The sequence below is a fragment of the Penicillium alfredii genome (assembly GCF_028826965.1).
Source record: "Penicillium alfredii strain IBT 34128 chromosome Unknown utg000001l_segment0_segment0, whole genome shotgun sequence".
In the NCBI taxonomy this organism is placed as follows: domain Eukaryota; kingdom Fungi; phylum Ascomycota; class Eurotiomycetes; order Eurotiales; family Aspergillaceae; genus Penicillium; species Penicillium alfredii.
In genome coordinates, this window is record NW_026622698.1 from 1,095,810 (window position 1) to 1,112,351 (window position 16,542).

Sequence of the window (16,542 nt, forward strand, 5' to 3'; positions counted from 1 at the left end):
TCCCCGCTGTTTAGCTGGCGCTCTTCCTGGCACTCCCCACCCGCCTAATCATCCGTGGATTTCTTGTTTGGTGTCTTGCCTTGTCTTCGTTGGCTTCGTTTCTCTCCTTTTCCTCCATTGCCACCTGAGTTGCTCGGGTTGACTCTCAACCATGGCGGACCCGTTCAAAGCTCGGACACTGAAACGCAAGAACGTCAAGGGTCTCGCCCTCAATGCGGCTCCCAAGGCCACCTCCAACCCATCCGATGGCGATGCCCAAATCCCCGGGGCGATTGGGAACACGGACAGCAACCGCACAGATACGCTGGAAATCGGCCTGGAATTCCGACTGGATCTCCGCAGCGAGGATCTGTTGCCATTAAAGGAGCTGGGCGCGGGGAATGGGGGCACAGTCTCCAAGGTGATGCATGCGTCCACCAAGGTGGTCATGGCGCGGAAGGTGAGTGACTGATGGATCCAAATCGGCTTTTGCCCACGCTGACGGAACACGCCACCTACTCCAGATCATCCGAGTCGATGCCAAAGAGAATGTACGGAAACAGATCCTCCGGGAGCTTCGGGTGGGACATGATTGCAACTCGACTAGTATTGTGACTTTCTACGGCGCTTTCCAGAATGAAGCAAGAGATATTGTGCTGTGTATGGAATATATGGATTGCGGGTAGGCGACGGCACGGAAACAATTGAAGAAAAAAAGACGTCCGGCTAACCAACACCCGCCCAGATCTCTCGACCGCATCTCCAAAGATTTCGGTCCTGTCCGGGTGGATGTGCTGGGTAAGATCACCGAGTCAGTGCTGTCCGGTCTCGTCTACCTCTACGAAGCCCACCGCATCATGCACCGAGACATCAAGCCGTCCAACATTCTGGTCAACTCGCGTGGCAACATCAAGCTCTGCGATTTCGGTGTCGCTACCGAAACCGTGAATTCAATTGCCGATACCTTTGTTGGCACCTCCACCTACATGGCCCCTGAGCGGATTCAGGGAGGAGCGTATACCGTCCGTTCCGATGTGTGGAGTGTGGGCCTGACAGTGATGGAGTTGGCCGTCGGGCGGTTCCCATTCGACCTTTCGGATTCTACGGCAGGAGATCGTGCTAGCGTGGGACCGATGGGCATTTTGGATCTTTTGCAGCAGATTGTCCACGAATCTGCTCCCAAGCTTCCCAAGAGCGATGCCTTCCCGCCGATTCTGCATGACTTTGTCGGGAAATGCTTGCTGAAGAAATCGGAGGAACGACCGACCCCGCGAGAACTTTACGTGCGTGCACAATTCCATGTTTACGGTAGTGTTGGAAAGGTCATTGACTGACATCCAATCCAGGACAAGGACGCCTTCTTGCAGGCCGCCAAGCGCACGCCAGTCGACCTTCAAGAATGGGCTATTAGTATGATGGAACGACACAACCGCAAGTCGTACCTGGCAGCACCAGCACCCAAGTCCCTTAAGGAAAACACCACGCCCGCATCGAGCACTCCCGCGTCCTCGACTCCGGCTCCGACTCCGGCTCCTGCACCAACAGCGGCCCCTAAACCGGTGTCAATTAGCAAACCGTCTCGCACTCCGCAACAATCTCCTTTCCCGACCCCAGCCTCGGGTGAGATCCCTCTGAACATCACCCAGGACGTCCCGGCCCACTACCGCCACTACAACCATCAGCCATACCATTACTCATCGTCTTCGCGATCCACACGGTCTCCACCCCCGCCTTCCCTGGAGCACCTCTCGTTGGAAACGAGGAATGACGACGGCCGTTCGGGCCGTCGCCCTATGCGCCACCTCGGGGACCCTGTTTCTGCCATCGAAGCACCCTCGCGGCCGTTCATGAGCCCTCGTTCCGTCAGCTCGCACAATAGCAAATCTCGCACTAACCTGAACTCTGCCGCATTACCCACCCGCGCCGCGCCTCCGCCCAGTGGTCCTCCGCCTCCGCCGCCTATGCCCGCTGGCAGCAGCTGGCGCGGTTATTCCGGTCCAATGCCGGGGAGCAACTCTTGAGAAAAGAGACAGAAAAAGAACCCCATGTGGATAACCTGAGATGTTTGGAATGATTTCTTTTCTTATATTTCACCTCTGTTGACCGAATGTTCTTCCATGTCCACATGATAGCCTCATTGTTTTCTTACCCATGTTGTTTCTTCATGTTGGAAGCAAAGCCGACCACAACCCCCGACTCGCAATTTCTCATTTGTTTTCATTCTGCTTTCAGGACTTTCTCTTTCTCCCATTTTCTTTGTCTCCCAGTCAAGAATTTTGTTTGGATTGGCGGCAACCTTGCCCTAACTTGGATTTCCGCCCGGACTTCTTGTGATATGTTCCTGCATTCCCCGGCGTACATAGTGCGAGTCATGTATGGTCTTCTTCGATATTATATTATATTATTTTATTTTATCGGTTTTAACTTGATTCTGACTCGAATTGAGGGTTTTAGCGTCAGAGGATACCTTGGGTAATGATATACATAGTCCATATAGTCCACGTACGGTACAAACCTCGGAACCGCTACAGTGGATCACTCGACGATATAGTTACTTGATATGGATATAGTTAACACCGATCGGCCTAACTACTCAGCATAGATTCCAAGGGGGGGGCCCACGTAGCATTGTTAGGGCTGTGTCAATGTGGAATGGCCCCCGAAGTGCCTGTGGAGGTCAAGCAGCCAAGTGCGAACTAGCCAAAGATCCCTGTCGCTGGGAGGCGCCCCAGTGGCAAGCAAATCCTGCGTAAACCTGTGAACAATAGGAACATCGAGAGACCTGTTATCGTATCGTACTTTGATCGCCAACCTAGGATGCGGGATTGGGGATTATCGGTCCCAGCCTGCTGGTCAATCGCTGTCCCGCTGAGTTCCTCGATCAAGCCATATCTGGCCCCAGAAGCATAAAAAAAAACACCATGACAAACTGCGAGTCAAAAGCCGAGCCTTATTCCTTTCGACAATCTTTCCCGAGTGAAAATATCCCTGTTCTTGTAGGGACATTTGCTCAAACCCACCTCTCTCTCGTTCACACACCAACGCCCTCCCAAACGAACCCGTGGGATCCCGAAGGATTGATCACCATTTTTGAAGTTTTCCACAGCATCATGAACTAAAACAACAGGGAATCAGGATTCGGTCGGTTTGGCCCCATGGCATCGATAGCCCGCCCCTCGGTGACGATCCTCGATCCACTCGCCTGCATGGTTGCATGGTTAGAGCGGGCGGTTCACTGCCCTGGGGGAGGGAGGTTGCATAAGGCCGAACTCGCATGGGGTTTTGAGGTCGTCGTCGACCCTTCTTCTTCTTCCTCCTCCTATTGTTCTCTTGGGATATTGTGCTGGCCATCACCCACTCAGCACCATGACGGGTGTCGAGCTGATCTTTGGCCCGCCGCCGCCGGGCATCGACTTGCGTGACAGTCAAGTTAGCAGGATTGATGGCGTGTGTATCGCGATGTTTATCCTGGCAGTCGTTGTCGTGTGTCTTCGATTTGTGTCACGACTGTGTATCCAGAAAACGGGGCTCGGTCTAGACGACTGGCTGATGGCCATCTCCATTGTGAGTTCCTCGGAGTTCTTCGTTGTTTCCGACCAGCATGACTGACAGAGACGATGTTGCATAGATCCCACTTGTGGCTCTGCTTGTCTCGACCATTGTAGGTAAGAAACACAACATGACCCTGGCACAATCAGTCTTACAGAACTCAATCTCACCTTGGAAGAAACAACGCCCTGACACCTTCATGTCCAAACAGGTACCAGCTTCGGTCTCGGTAAGCATGTCTGGGCCGGCACGGTGGAAGATGTGGTGGGAATGGAGAAGGTGAGAGAACGAACCATGTGAACGCATCAACACTCTGCGTCCACAAGTGGCTGATCCGATTTCCCCGGCAAAGATCCTCGTGGCCTTCATTTACATCTACCTGCCACTCATCTCAACGATCAAGTGCTCAATCCTGCTGTTGTACCGGCGGCTCTTCGGCATGAACTGGATGATCTGGGCCAACCTCTTTATGAGCATTGGCTGGGGTGTCGGCGGCGTGATTGCGTTCTCGTGCGCGTGTCAACCACTGTCGTATTTCTGGACGCAGTACATCGATCCCAAGGGCGGGAAGTGCATCATCAATCTCTTCGGCTACTACATCGGGACCTCGTCGGCCAACGTGTTCACCGACCTGCTGATCCTGGCGATGCCCATGCCGATTGTGTGGAAGCTCCAAATGCCCCGGACCCAGAAGATCATTGTGTCGGGGATCTTTGCTCTCGGTGGATTGTACGTACCATCCTATCCTGCTTCCTATGCCTGGTTTCCCCAGAGGCTTTCTATATTTATATGTCTTTGGGAAACCCTCGGGACCAAGTGGCAACAACATACTAACCAGCAAAACACACATCATAACAGTGTCTGCATCGCAAGTATCATTCGAATCTACTACATGAGCAAGTTAAAAACCGACCTGGACATCACCTGGGTAATGGGCTACGTATACATGTGGTCAACAGTGGAACCCGCCGTGGGCATCATCTGCTCGTGCCTGCCAACGCTGCAGCCATTCCTGCGGATGGCCTTTCGCTCACTGAAATCCGTGGGATCGCGACACCGATATGGCTACGGGAACAGCGAGGGCACGCAGAACAGCAACGCACTGCACCGGCTCAGCCGCTATGGGCAAGGCGACACCAAAGCGCCGCATCTGTGCGTCGACGATGACGAGGCTCGCCTTACGGCGCACTCGCCTGCGGAGCCTCCGCATGGCTTCTCGCGAGATCGCGAGAATAGTGGCGACGACTCGGATCCGTACTCGATTACGGTGACGCATGGTATTCAGTGGAGGCAGGAGAATCGGCGTTGAGATGATACCCTTATATGTAATATTTTATTGAGCAGGGAAGAAGGGACATTTACGGTCTTGGATATGGATATATCGGGAGGTATGTACACTAATTCCTACAAATTCCTATACATCCATCTATGTTCGACCCACCTTGTTAGAGTATAACAGCTAATCACTTCATCCAGGTTGATCGGACCGAAAGATATTATATGTAATTTAAATCATGTATAATACCTACTGACGCAGTTTGCATACAAACCAACTCATATGGGCTGGAAAAGCAACTAAAATGAACCCGTGAACCCCGGACGAACCCAGTAAGCCAGACTTATGAGCAGCAACACTGTCGGGAATTCCGTCTGCCCGACTCATCGACGCCGCAAACCATTCAAGAAACCCTCAAACACCGTGCAACACACCACAAACCAGCAAAACAGTTTACTTCATAACCAGCTCGGCACCGGCTGACGGGCTGGGACCCGGCGGCGCAGCAGCAATATTCGGACTCGATGACGGCGCAGGTGCTAAGTCCATCATCGACATCATAGACGATGCAGACGATTTCCCACCCCGAGTGCTGGCATTGCTCCCACCACGGCCAGACCCGTTGCCCGCCCCACTGCTGCCCCGGCCGCCGCGGCCTTCGTGAGATGCGGACGCCGTGGTGCCATTGCGTTCGTTGCCTTGTTTATCCTGCTGCTCAGCTTTCTTGGTAGTTCGTGGCCGGCGCGACGTACCACCCCGCGATCCCGGTCCACGAAGCGGCAGACCAGTGTCCTGGGAGATGGGCACGGCGGCAGCAATCGGGACATGTGGGTGTGAAGCCAAGGACCTTCCCCGTCCTGTTCCACGGCCACGGCCACGGCCGCGCTTGATTGTTCCATCGGCACTTCAAAACCATCAGCATATCGTAGTCAACCCAAAAAGAAAATTGATAAAATGACATACCGTTCCACCTGGACCTTCTCGCCCTCGGGCACCAACGGTCCGCTATACACAAAGAAGCCATCTTTGCTTGCGGCGGCACCCTCTTGCCAAGCCATTTCACTGTCGTCGACAAATGGATCATCGCGGTCATATTCCTCGACCTTCTTGCGCCGCTTTCGCTTCCCATCACTAGCCTCGGAAGGCGCACCATTGGTACCGGTGCCTGTGCCGGCCATGGTAACGTCACCTTCCATATCGCTATCGCGATCGACATCGAGACTCAAATCTTCATCGGCACTTTCGCCAGCAGAGATTCCCTTGGGACCCTTGTCATTGCGCTCCAATGCCGCCCCCGCGGCCGCCACGCGGGCCAGGCGCTCTTTGTGGGCAGCCAGACGTGGATGCAAGGCGGCAAACCCATATCGTTCTTCCGCCAGGCGCGCAAAGTTGACAATCTGGTTGCCTTTTTGCAAAGGGATATGGACAACAATGTTCGGTGTGCTGCGCGAATCAGGCGACTTGGCGGAATCGTCCATCCCAAACAGTGCGTTGGTTATGAGGCCAGACCCTTGGGGCAGTGGTGGAGCTTCCTTGGTGGCGCGAGGAGGCTTGGGAGATGGGGCTTTCGACGACGGTGCAGTGGCAGCGTTTTTCTCTTTTTTGGTGCAGGGCGTTGACTGCTCTGTCGAGTCGACCTCCATCGCATCAGACGGTTGTTGAGGCGCCCGCTGCGGCAGGAGAGCCTGGGCAGGACGATCAAGCTGCGGGGGTTGGGGCGGTTGTACTGCTTGTGGAGATGGTTCGACATGAGGCGGTTGGGGAGGTGGCGGTCGCTGCTCCGAGGGAGTGAAGGGGGTATAATGACTGGAGGGCGGCAGCGGTTGCGGAGTGTGGACGGTCCCATGGGGGGGCGACGCAGGCAGGGGCGAGGGTGCTAAGGATGGGTGTGTCGGTGTGGGCACTATCGCAGGCGGTGCCGGTGAAGAGACCGCAGATACATGGCCAGAGGAAGAGCGCGGGAGAGGGGTGTACACCGGTTGCAAGCCTTGGGCGGGCGGATCAATGATACTGGAGATCGCAGGCGACGCACTGGCGCGATAGCCATTTCGCGGCGACGACGGGCGAGCGGGAGGGCTGTAGGCCGGCGCCGGCGATGCCGTGCCGAAAGCAGATCGGATGGGATCGAAGTTTTGTCCACTGGTCCTCGGGGGTGGCTGCGGCGGTGGAGGTTGGGAGTGCGGGCGTGGTGGAAACGCGTGGGAGAGGGGATACGCAGCTCCTGGGGCGGTAGAGGGAGGAAGGTGGGAGGTCTGTGGGTAGGACGATGGAGCTGGTTGAGGAGTAGGTTCTGCAGGTACCTGGGGAGCACTTCGGGGGTCTGCCGGAGCAGCACCGCTCGTTGCAGCTTCATCACCGGTCTGCTCCAGCTTGGGCTTCTTGCGCGAGGCAGCGTTGGTTGTAGATTTTTCTCGAGGTCGACGCGGAGCTCGAGCAGGCTTCTCTTTTTCCTTGGTATCTTTATCTTTCTTGGGAGGCTTAGAATCGGTGGGGTCGTCTTCCTTCTTGCGACGCGACCGTCTGGCAGTTCCGGAGGCACGTCGGGCGTTGGAACCGTCCGGTTTGGTGTCGGCGACGGGTGGCCCTTCATCTTTGGGCACACCCACCACAGTGGGATCCGTGGACATGGTGGCAAATGACGAATCGATGAAGAGAGAGCTATAGAGATAAGATCGAGATGGGGAGCTAATATGGATGTTGTTCACACTGCGGTCGGCACAGACAAGTTGGTATCACGTTCGGGCAGGCCGGGTGGGAATGGGAACACAAAAAAAAGTGGAATGAGACAGGAGATGCCCGGGGCGAGTGGGTGGAGATGGGAAAACAAAAAAGAAAAGAAAAAGACGGGACGGGAAGTAGAAGAAGAACAAAAAAAGAGTGTGATAAAGAGGGCTACGGGAAGAAGGAAAAGAGAAGGGGAGAAAAGGAAAGGGATTGGAAGTCAGGGAAAAGAGAAAAAAAAAGACGAAGAAAGGGGAATTACTACATGGCCTTGTCTACCCCAGCTACGACGCGAGATTGATATGTCCAGTTTCTGCGAACCCATCTATGTGCTGGGAGCATTGAAGGGCTAGTATGGGACGAAAGAGCTTGGAATATTGGACAATAATGCCGGACAATGGATGGGGAGCAAAGAGTTCTCAAAGTACTGGGTCTTGCATCGATTCGAGTTGAAATAGCTCCAAGGTTGTTCTTTTCGACTTGGAGGGGTGTGTTTGCCGAGATAGTACGCAAGTACCTACTGTATACATACTAGTTGGAGGTAACTTACTATAAGACACTCGGTGGTATTTAAGAAAGAGAGGATCTAATGTGCATATCAAGAGTGATGTAACTGGATATTTATGATCGAATTCCGAATCCCATTACCCTACCCTTATCCCTGGACATACTACCCTGAAACGCTCTTCTATCTGCCCGCAGCTGTATACTCCCGAGCCCAAGCACGATTTCCTGTTTGGGGTTAGTGTATCCGCTGCAGACACTAGCCCAATGTAGCTAGCGCTTTGTGAGCTTTTTTAAGCCGCAGTGCTGACATAACTTGCTTTCTGCTCCTCCACGGTGATGTCGATATGGCTTTCCGCGGCGAGCGCTTCGTCCTGGACTTAGATGAGCCCTCAGGGCCGTCCGAGGAACAAATATCATCTCCATTCTCCCTCATCGGTGAAATCCAAGAACGCACCCCGTCCGCCACCCTGTCCGCTCCCAAACCACCCACTCCCTCAGCGTCCACAACCGGCTTCCCCCCGCATCGTCGGCGCAACAAACCGTCCTCCTTCAAGCAGAGGCGAGCAAACCAGTCGGCTCCAGCAGACCCAAGTCCTGCATCACCCGCCCAGGATGACAAGAAGACTATCGACGAGGAGAATCGCCGCCAGCTGGCATCCATGTCGGATGCGCAGATTGAACAGGAGCGGGAGGAGCTGATGGCAGCGATGGATCCGGGGCTGCTTCAGAGTTTCCTCCGACGAGCAAGAATCGATGAGGACGAGACGATCAGCGGCAAAGAGCCCCCGGCACCAACATCGAAAGAACCGTCTAAGCCAAAAAAATCAGTCTCCTTCGACATCCCAGAGTCCTCTGTGTCAGGCTCGACATCAAAAACAAAACCCACACAAATCCAGCCCCAGATTTCTGAAAAACAACCTGCCTCCGGAAAGGATGACCTCGCACCAACCGAGCCCCCACAAGATCTTCATCCTGCCTCTGAGCGCCCCTCGTTGGACCCCGCCCTCCTCGAAGCCTTCCACTTCCCTCAACCGAAACAATCCATGCCCACTCTTGACCCCTCATCTCCCTCCTTCTTATCCGATCTTCAATCACATTACTTCCCAGAGATCGCCCACGATCCAGCCGCACTGTCCTGGCTCCAACCCCCGTCGACCGACCCCGAAGACCCGGACTCTACATCGGCCTACCACCCCGCTAGCAGTGCCATCTCAGTCGCACCGTCCGCGATTCGGTTCTCCCTGCGCGGCACGATTCTCGCCCCCTCCACCTCTCTCTCCCTCCCGACCACCTTGGGCCTCCACCATCACGGTGACGACCCCCAGGCGGCGGGGTACACAATCCCGGAACTAGCTATTCTCTCCCGCTCCTCCTTCCCTGCCCAGCGCTGTATTGCATGGCAGGTAATGGGTCGAATTCTGTTTCGTTTAGGCCGGGCCGAGTTTGGAGACCGTGGCGGGCAACTGTCCGAGGGGTTGTGGTATGTCATCGAAAAAGAAGGCGTCGTGGCTACCATGCTGGCGGAGGCGGATGGGTCAGCTGGCCAAAGCCTGGGCACGAATCAGACTCCAGCCCCAGAGAACGAAGGTGCTGGAGCGGATGCGGGTTCGACTGCACCGGCGGCTTCGGGCATCGGACGTCATGCGAGTGCCGCAGCATGGGCGGTTGAGGGTGTCTGGCTGTGGCAGAAGGGCGGTGGTGGGGATCGTGGGCTACTGAAGGAGAACCAGATTCGCTCGCAATAGTTGGAGCTTATAGTCGCGTGTGTATGTGATTTTCGATGTCTGCATCTCTGGCGTTAGGGATGAATGTCTGGGTCACCCCATTTAACCACCCTTTTGGTTATGCAAGATATGGTTGATGCTCTACAAAAGAAGGCGTGTTGATATGACTTGATCAGTCCACAATGGAACTAGAGAGTAAATGACTCGATTTATTATCATCTCGTGTTTTCATACAATACAGTCCAGGTCTTTCAGGCACCACAAGAACTGGATACAGGATGGGATAACTGAGTCTATGATACGCAGGTAGAAAGAATATGAACAACCTCGAAGACAACCTTGTTCCATATGCATCCTTCTTCTCTGATTCCACGATCTTAAAGAGAAACAACGTTGCTCTCCCCTTCAACGCGATCCCCAATCTGCACACCCCAGATCTGCCACCTAGCTTCCTCGATAAAGTCTCTCCGCAACCACAACCCTGACGCAGCAGCCACGTTGGGGGATGTCTGAGACTGGGATGAGCCTGGGCGGTCGTCACGGTCGTCATCAGGCTGCGTGCGATCAAGCCAGTCAAACAGGAGCTGCAGCTGCCAGACACGATCGCGAACTTCATCCGGATCTGCGCCGCGGCCACGGGCAGACTGGACGATATTGCGGACGGTATGAGACAGAGCGAGACGTGAGTCGACAGCTGAGGTGCGCAGCCAGGGGGGCGCGGAGGGCAGATCGGTGGTAATGCGTGGGGAGCGAGCTGGGAATGAAGAGGGCAGAACGAGGGAGCGTTCGCGGATGTCAAGACCTTGCAGTGATGAGAGGTGAAAGACCCAGTCCCATGGGCTCTGCGATGGAGTGGTCGTGGCAGACGCAGACCCGGAGAGTAGGGCGGCGCGAGTGGGCCATGCAGAGGGTGGAAGGCCCTTCGCGGGGTTGGGCCCGGCAGCGCTGGTGGATGGGAGGATATCCTGGGCGTCGCTGAGACCGGTGAGGGTGGAGGCGAAGAGGGAGGTCGAGGAGCCGGATGGACTGTAGGTTGCTTTGCGACGGAGGTAGACAGAGGAATCGCCGTGCCGGAACTTGTCAAGAAGGGCATCATTCTGGCTGAAATCAAGAACAAGGGGCCAGTGGTCTGGGCCGCGGACCTCGACGCGTGCGACGCCGCAGAGATTCGGGAGAAGACAAGGGGCGGTAACGGTCTGAGTGGAGCCGTCGCGAGAGGTGACAGTGATGGGAATGGAAATTGGTCGACGGGTATCAAGGTCACGCGGGACAAGACAGCGTGGCTCGACGGCGAGGGCCCATAGATGCCGGAACGCTTGGAGGTGGCATTTATTGTCTAGGACGGTGGTTGGGAAGATGGGGTAGAATGCGCAGAGGAGCGAGGCCACTGCAAGGTCAGATGTGCCCACTGTGTAGCTCCCTCCACCCAGGAATAACATCCCGATGGCCATATGACCCGCCATGTGGCTTCCATATGGCGTGTCAGCATCGATTCGGCCATGGTGTGAGCGCAGACGCCGGAACAGGACTATGTCGCCCGTCCCGGCCATGACCGCGGCAGTGGACAAGGCCACAACATCCTGGCAGTTCCGGACCGAGTTACGCGCTAGCCTGGCATCGTAGTTGCGTACTGGCAGCCGCGAGATGCGAATGAACTGGTCAAGGTAAAACACCAGTAGATCGCGCGCCTGCAGCTGACCGGAGCCAGCATAGCGGAGACCCAGGGCGAAACAGAGACCAGCAATGATATTGAAGAATGGCATATCTTCGCTGCGCAGATAGCGCACATCCGTGAGACGTGATCGCGGCCGGTACACCTCCGGGAGGCTCTGGCTAATCCATTCAGGACTGGGGTTGATGCTGTCCCACATAATAACATGCCGCGCCAGCGTCCGCAGGAGGAAGAGGTCTGGTCGCACGTAATCAAAGCGCATGGTGGTGTCCGGGATATCGATCTTCTGCGCCAGAACCGCGTCGTTGGTTTTCATGAAGATTATAGTCAGGGCAATCGTTGCACCCGCCGTGGCTCGGTCGAGCACGTGCGAAAGATCCACGTTCTTTGTACCAACTGCGATTGCCAGTAGTCGTTCGACAAGATGCATGTCACGCAACCCCCGTAGATCATCGCCTTTGGCCAAGTTAATGAAGCCCAACGCAAACCCCGCAGCCAGACGATATCCTTCGTCACGAAGGTCCTCCTGTGATGGCGCCTGCTCATCCTGCTCGGTATTTTCTATTTCCGACAGCATGACCTCGCTCATACGCCGATGCTGAGAGCCACAATAAAGTAGCCCAATGCCCATGATGCCCGCAGTTTGGGTCAAAGGCGACAGATTCAGTTCAGCTGCGCCCAGTGGCAGCATCCTTGTGACATGCACCGATAGCAAGCGTGTGATTAGCGTATCCATAGTACCCAAATACGACGCAGCGAGACCAAGCAGGAGGCCAATGGATGTCATGGTATGCTTGGGGGTGAGATACTTGAAGGCAACCCACTTAGCCAGTGACTTAAGATGGCCATTTAGACCCAGGGCCAACAGGAACCCGGCGTGTCGGTTCGTGAGGTCGTGAGGTTTGTTGAACAGGATCCAGGAAGTATCTATTCCTTTGGATGCCTTCGAGATCGCCAGACCAGTGGATACACCGTTGTGGAAAAACGCCCAGCAAACCTTTTCTTCAGTGAATGCGGATCTCTCGGCGCTGATGGTGACATTAGATGGTTTCATCACGCATTGCAGTGAGAAAGATGGAATCGGCAGCTTCTCCGTCAGCAAAGGGAGCCGGCCGCTAAACGAGATCATGGCGCGGCCGGCGGGGGTAGACAACGTCCGCACCGTCACAAGCTGCACAAGCTCTTTTTGCGCCTCCAATAGTTCCGAGTCACCCCAATCTGGCTCCGGGATGCATTCTGCCACGGGTGCTTTGGACTGATTAAGCAGCCGCGCCGCTTCTAAGAAACGCTTGTCCTCCCGGAAGATCAGCCGAGTCACGGAGAACCGGTCAGCCTCTGCGGAAGCCTCGAAAGCATTGATGGTGTCAATGTCCAACGCCGAGCTGCTGATGAAATGGAAATCTCGTAGAGCATCATGGGAGAGCACAGACTGCTGGGGTGCCGCAAATGTTTGGGTATGAATGGGGTTCATCGACATGTAGAGATCCTCTCGGTCGATCAGCTCCAGAAGCGTTGCATTCCAGGCGGTTGAAGCATCAATCTGGCATTGCATTACTGCTTCATACAGCGGTTCACTCACGCCTTCAGGGAAGGTGTCGATGATGCTTTTGGTCAGCCCCCAGCGGTGTAAAAGCTTGATCTTCTCGAGAGGAGTCGACACGCGGTGCACTTCGGAAAGAAAGCCATTCAGCGCTAATGTCCTGGGCGTGATATTGAAGCATTGTCGCCACATCTGTCCCTTTCTGGGCACCCGGTCCGTTGTAGCCACGATATCAAGGAGGGTAGGAAACGGAGATGGGGTTTGACGAGCAGCGTCAATGAGGAAAGCGAAAATTGATGGAGGCGCAAAAGGTTCTGCGGGGACATCGAGGTTGGATATTTGAGTGTCTTCAAACTGCCAGCGTTCCATGCTGGCCATTTCGATGCCAAAGTAGGCATCTTCGGTCCATTTCCAGGACTGCCACCCCAGCCAGCCGCCAAGCTGGGCGAGGATAGGGGCAAGAAGACCCAAGGGTCTCTGAGACTCTTCGGAGTCACAGGTGGAGAGCTTCTGCTCTTCACGGAGGAGGTGCAAGCCAACCAGTACAGTACAGAGTGCAGTGCATCTTGTGTTCTCGGAAAAGGCATCCGAGATAGGGAGGTAGCCTTTGTGGCCGGAGGCTCTGGCACCCTGTGAGCTCTGCAAAAACTCACGGCTCTGCGAAATGCATCGAAGCACGTATGAGTTGGAACGATACGTGGATCGGGTTGCATTGGGATGTTCGGCCTTTGGCGTCCGAGACGCATCTCGTGCTTCCAAATCCTCAATCGCATCCTGTTCAACAATCCATCCCCAGGAACTGCCCATCATCCACGGCGCGGCGACGCCGGAGGCGCCAGATTCCAAATCAAGCATGGCCTCCCAGCTTTCCAGATCAACGAAAACCCCCACTGCTCGACCTAAGAAGACCCTTCTTACGGCGGGCTCGCTTGGCCGGTGTCTGGGGCTGAGGTTGAGGAATAAAAGGAATGGCTAGAGAGAACAATGCGACAACCATAGCTGTCCATTCCAAATCGTTCCCGATGTCTTCCTTGCCCCGAAGCCATTTCATTATTTCCCACCATGCCAGGAGCATCCCATCACCGGCTTTCTCGAAGTCTCGCAGGGAGAATCTGCATATCCTGAGTATTTTTTTCACCAAGTCGTTGCGGGGCTCCATTTGAATTTGAAGCCTGTGCCGCTGTTTCTCGGTATCCACCAAGTCAATCTTTCCTCTCGAGCAGCCATGATCGAATTCCGTGAAAACGAGGTCGGGGTCTGCCATGACCCGGTTGACACCACTTTCTCTCGAACGACCCACGATTTTGCTGGCAGACACCCCATGGGGTTCATACAATTGCAGAGGAACAGGGATCTCAACCTTTGTCGGGCTCCCCCATAGCGTTTGCAATGATAACTCACGTTGTCCATTTTCCGCCACAGTCAATGTGAGAATTCGCGATGTTTCTCCGTCGATGACTGTGCGAGCGTCCCAGACATTTGGGACATGCTGGATCCCTGTTGCATGGACTAGAAATGGGCGATCCGAGGGTTTGGCCTTCTTGGTCCCTCTGTTTTTCGACACTGCCGCACGATCTGCTTTCAGGTTCACTATGATCATGTTTCGTGAATCTTGGTCGACGATGCAGACGGCCACTGAGGCGGCTTTTCCGTTCTGTGCGTTTCCAGAGTCGACAGAAGAAAGCGTAGAAACACTCAATCGGTGCGGCCGTGTCTGCTGTGTGGACGAGTGAAAACTCCCAGAGAACCTGGAGGAAAAGCTTTCTATCTTGGATAAAATGAGCTCCTCTGGCAATCCGGAGGTTGATTCCCGAAGAGAAGTTTTCTCAACCCCTTCAGATAGGATATCACTGTTGAGTCCTTCGAGAACTCTATCCACCGGGGCATCCACGAAACTACCCGCGACACTGTAAACCGAGCCCGTTGCGGGGGGAAGTGAGGCTCGTGGGTTGAAGCCAAAGCTTCCACGGGTGCTTGCGCCTCCCAAAGACTGTCTGCCTCCGCCTGGGAGCGCGGTGCTTGACTGACTGCCCGTGGCAAGATCTGAAAACGTGATGCGATCTTGGCTCGTTGCGAGATCTGTCCGAGCAAGCAATGAGCTGACCCGCCTCGACGTCTTGAGAGGAACACCGACATCGCCGAAATCTTGCGCTACTCTCGAGGCTAAGTCTTCTTCGGCATCGGTTTGAGTCTCGGGTTGTTGAGAGTTCCAGTTTTCCGTCCAGGGCCCAAAGCTTTCTCTGGCCGAAGGGCGTGCGGCAGGTGTGGTTGCGCCAGTTGCCATTCCGAAGTACGAGCTTCTTCGGTTCGATCGAGTGCCTCCCGTTTCTCGTCTGGCCTTTTCTCTCATTGAGCTTCCCGTTTGGTCGCTCTTGTACCGTGCAGCCCATATTGTATAGAGTCCAGTTGTTGTGTTAATGGTGACCACCAGGATCAAATGTGCATTCATCGGAGATGCGCCCAAGCTCGAGAGCTCATCTTTGGAAGAAACATACACGATGTCATCCGCTGGGTCCAGCACCTCTAGCCCAGGTGGACTCCTCTTGATGCTGCTGACGCTGCGTTGCAACCACCGCGAGGGTTGGGAAGTCACCACCAAACCCATCTCTGAATGAGGATCGATTAGGGAGAAGACCCGAGGGAGATCGGTACCTGAGCTAGTGCCTTGCGCAGACGACAATTTCAATGATGGTTGGGTGGTTTTGCTGGGTGCTGGTGGAATATCTAATGATTGAGATGCTCGGGGATCGAATAACGGAGCAGTCATGAATGAATTGGGAGGTGCGCTTGGGTTTTCGAGTGCCTCGATTTCCTCCAAACCCTTTCTTTGAAAGAGAAGACCCTGAGGAGTGGCGAAAACTGATTCCACCTCGAAAGGAAGGGGGATCGTATGGCTGTTCCCCGCAACGAAGAAGATATGGGCCTGCGACTTGAGGACCACGACCAGAGCCCTCGAAAGTCTCTCGCTCGGCTGCTGAGGTGCAACCACAGCAACCTGCGCATCTCCATGCAAGTCCAATGTCGAGCCCGGGCTTTCCAGTGTCGACGAGCCCCCATTTCTCTGGCTTTCAGTGCCGCGTGCACCAGTCACTGTGGTTGTGGCCCGGGATCGATTGGGAACTGTATTCCCCGTAGTTTGGTTAGATTTCTTGATATTCCCCGCCGCAAATTGCGTGAATAAAGCGTATCGAATCTCCTCTTTCTCGGGATCCAACCGGAACACTCTCTTTACCATCCCTGCGCGGGACCATACCACGCAATGCTTCGTCCACACCAGCTCATCGTCCACGGGGCCGGTCAACCCACTTTCGTCAACACAGGTCCTCCATTTGTACTGGGTTTTTGATGGATCGGGAGGTAGAATGCCCTCTGCAACCAAATAGGACACGGCCGAGGGTTCGTGGAGGCCGAGAGAACGAGCGAACGCCATGGTGGGCTGTTTAACAACCGTAGTGATCGTAATGCGCCGTCACAAACAAGCTTCTGGCGGACCAAGCAGTTGAATCAGGCATTTCCGGTATCATCGTTAACGAAGCTCAATCAAGGGTGCAGCGCTCAAGAGGCATGTCGAGCG

The 16,542-nt window shown here is 55.0% G+C and overlaps 5 protein-coding genes across 5 annotated transcripts; 3 read left to right on the top strand and 2 right to left on the bottom strand.

The window, feature by feature from the left end:
- Positions 1 to 151: 151 nt before the first annotated feature.
- On the top strand, positions 152 to 2,000 carry ste7 (MAP kinase kinase Ste7; the record flags this gene model as incomplete). The annotated part of the gene is made up of 4 exons (XM_056650980.1): positions 152 to 439; positions 504 to 661; positions 725 to 1,262; positions 1,326 to 2,000. The coding sequence occupies 4 exons, from the start codon at positions 152 to 154 to the stop codon at positions 1,998 to 2,000; spliced, it is 1,659 nt and encodes a 552-aa protein (XP_056515830.1).
- Positions 2,001 to 3,345: 1,345 nt separating this feature from the next.
- NUU61_000397 (uncharacterized protein) lies at positions 3,346 to 4,837 on the top strand (the record flags this gene model as incomplete). The annotated part of the gene is made up of 3 exons (XM_056650981.1): positions 3,346 to 3,543; positions 3,815 to 4,257; positions 4,402 to 4,837. 3 exons carry the CDS (start codon positions 3,346 to 3,348, stop codon positions 4,835 to 4,837), a joined length of 1,077 nt encoding a protein of 358 aa, XP_056515831.1.
- Positions 4,838 to 5,257: 420 nt separating this feature from the next.
- NUU61_000398 (uncharacterized protein) lies at positions 5,258 to 7,431 on the bottom strand (the record flags this gene model as incomplete). Its single annotated transcript, XM_056650982.1, has 2 exons — positions 5,258 to 5,708; positions 5,768 to 7,431. The coding sequence occupies 2 exons, from the start codon at positions 7,429 to 7,431 to the stop codon at positions 5,258 to 5,260; spliced, it is 2,115 nt and encodes a 704-aa protein (XP_056515832.1).
- A 945-nt stretch (positions 7,432 to 8,376) lies between these two features.
- Positions 8,377 to 9,777, top strand: NUU61_000399 (RPAP1 family protein; the record flags this gene model as incomplete). The annotated part of the gene is made up of 1 exon (XM_056650983.1): positions 8,377 to 9,777. One exon carries the CDS (start codon positions 8,377 to 8,379, stop codon positions 9,775 to 9,777), a length of 1,401 nt encoding a protein of 466 aa, XP_056515833.1.
- A 356-nt stretch (positions 9,778 to 10,133) lies between these two features.
- On the bottom strand, positions 10,134 to 16,398 carry NUU61_000400 (anaphase promoting complex subunit 1; the record flags this gene model as incomplete). Its single annotated transcript, XM_056650984.1, is given in 2 exon segments — positions 10,134 to 13,867; positions 13,887 to 16,398. The coding sequence occupies 2 exon segments, from the start codon at positions 16,396 to 16,398 to the stop codon at positions 10,134 to 10,136; spliced, it is 6,246 nt and encodes a 2,081-aa protein (XP_056515834.1).
- Between the last annotated feature and the right edge of the window lie 144 nt (positions 16,399 to 16,542).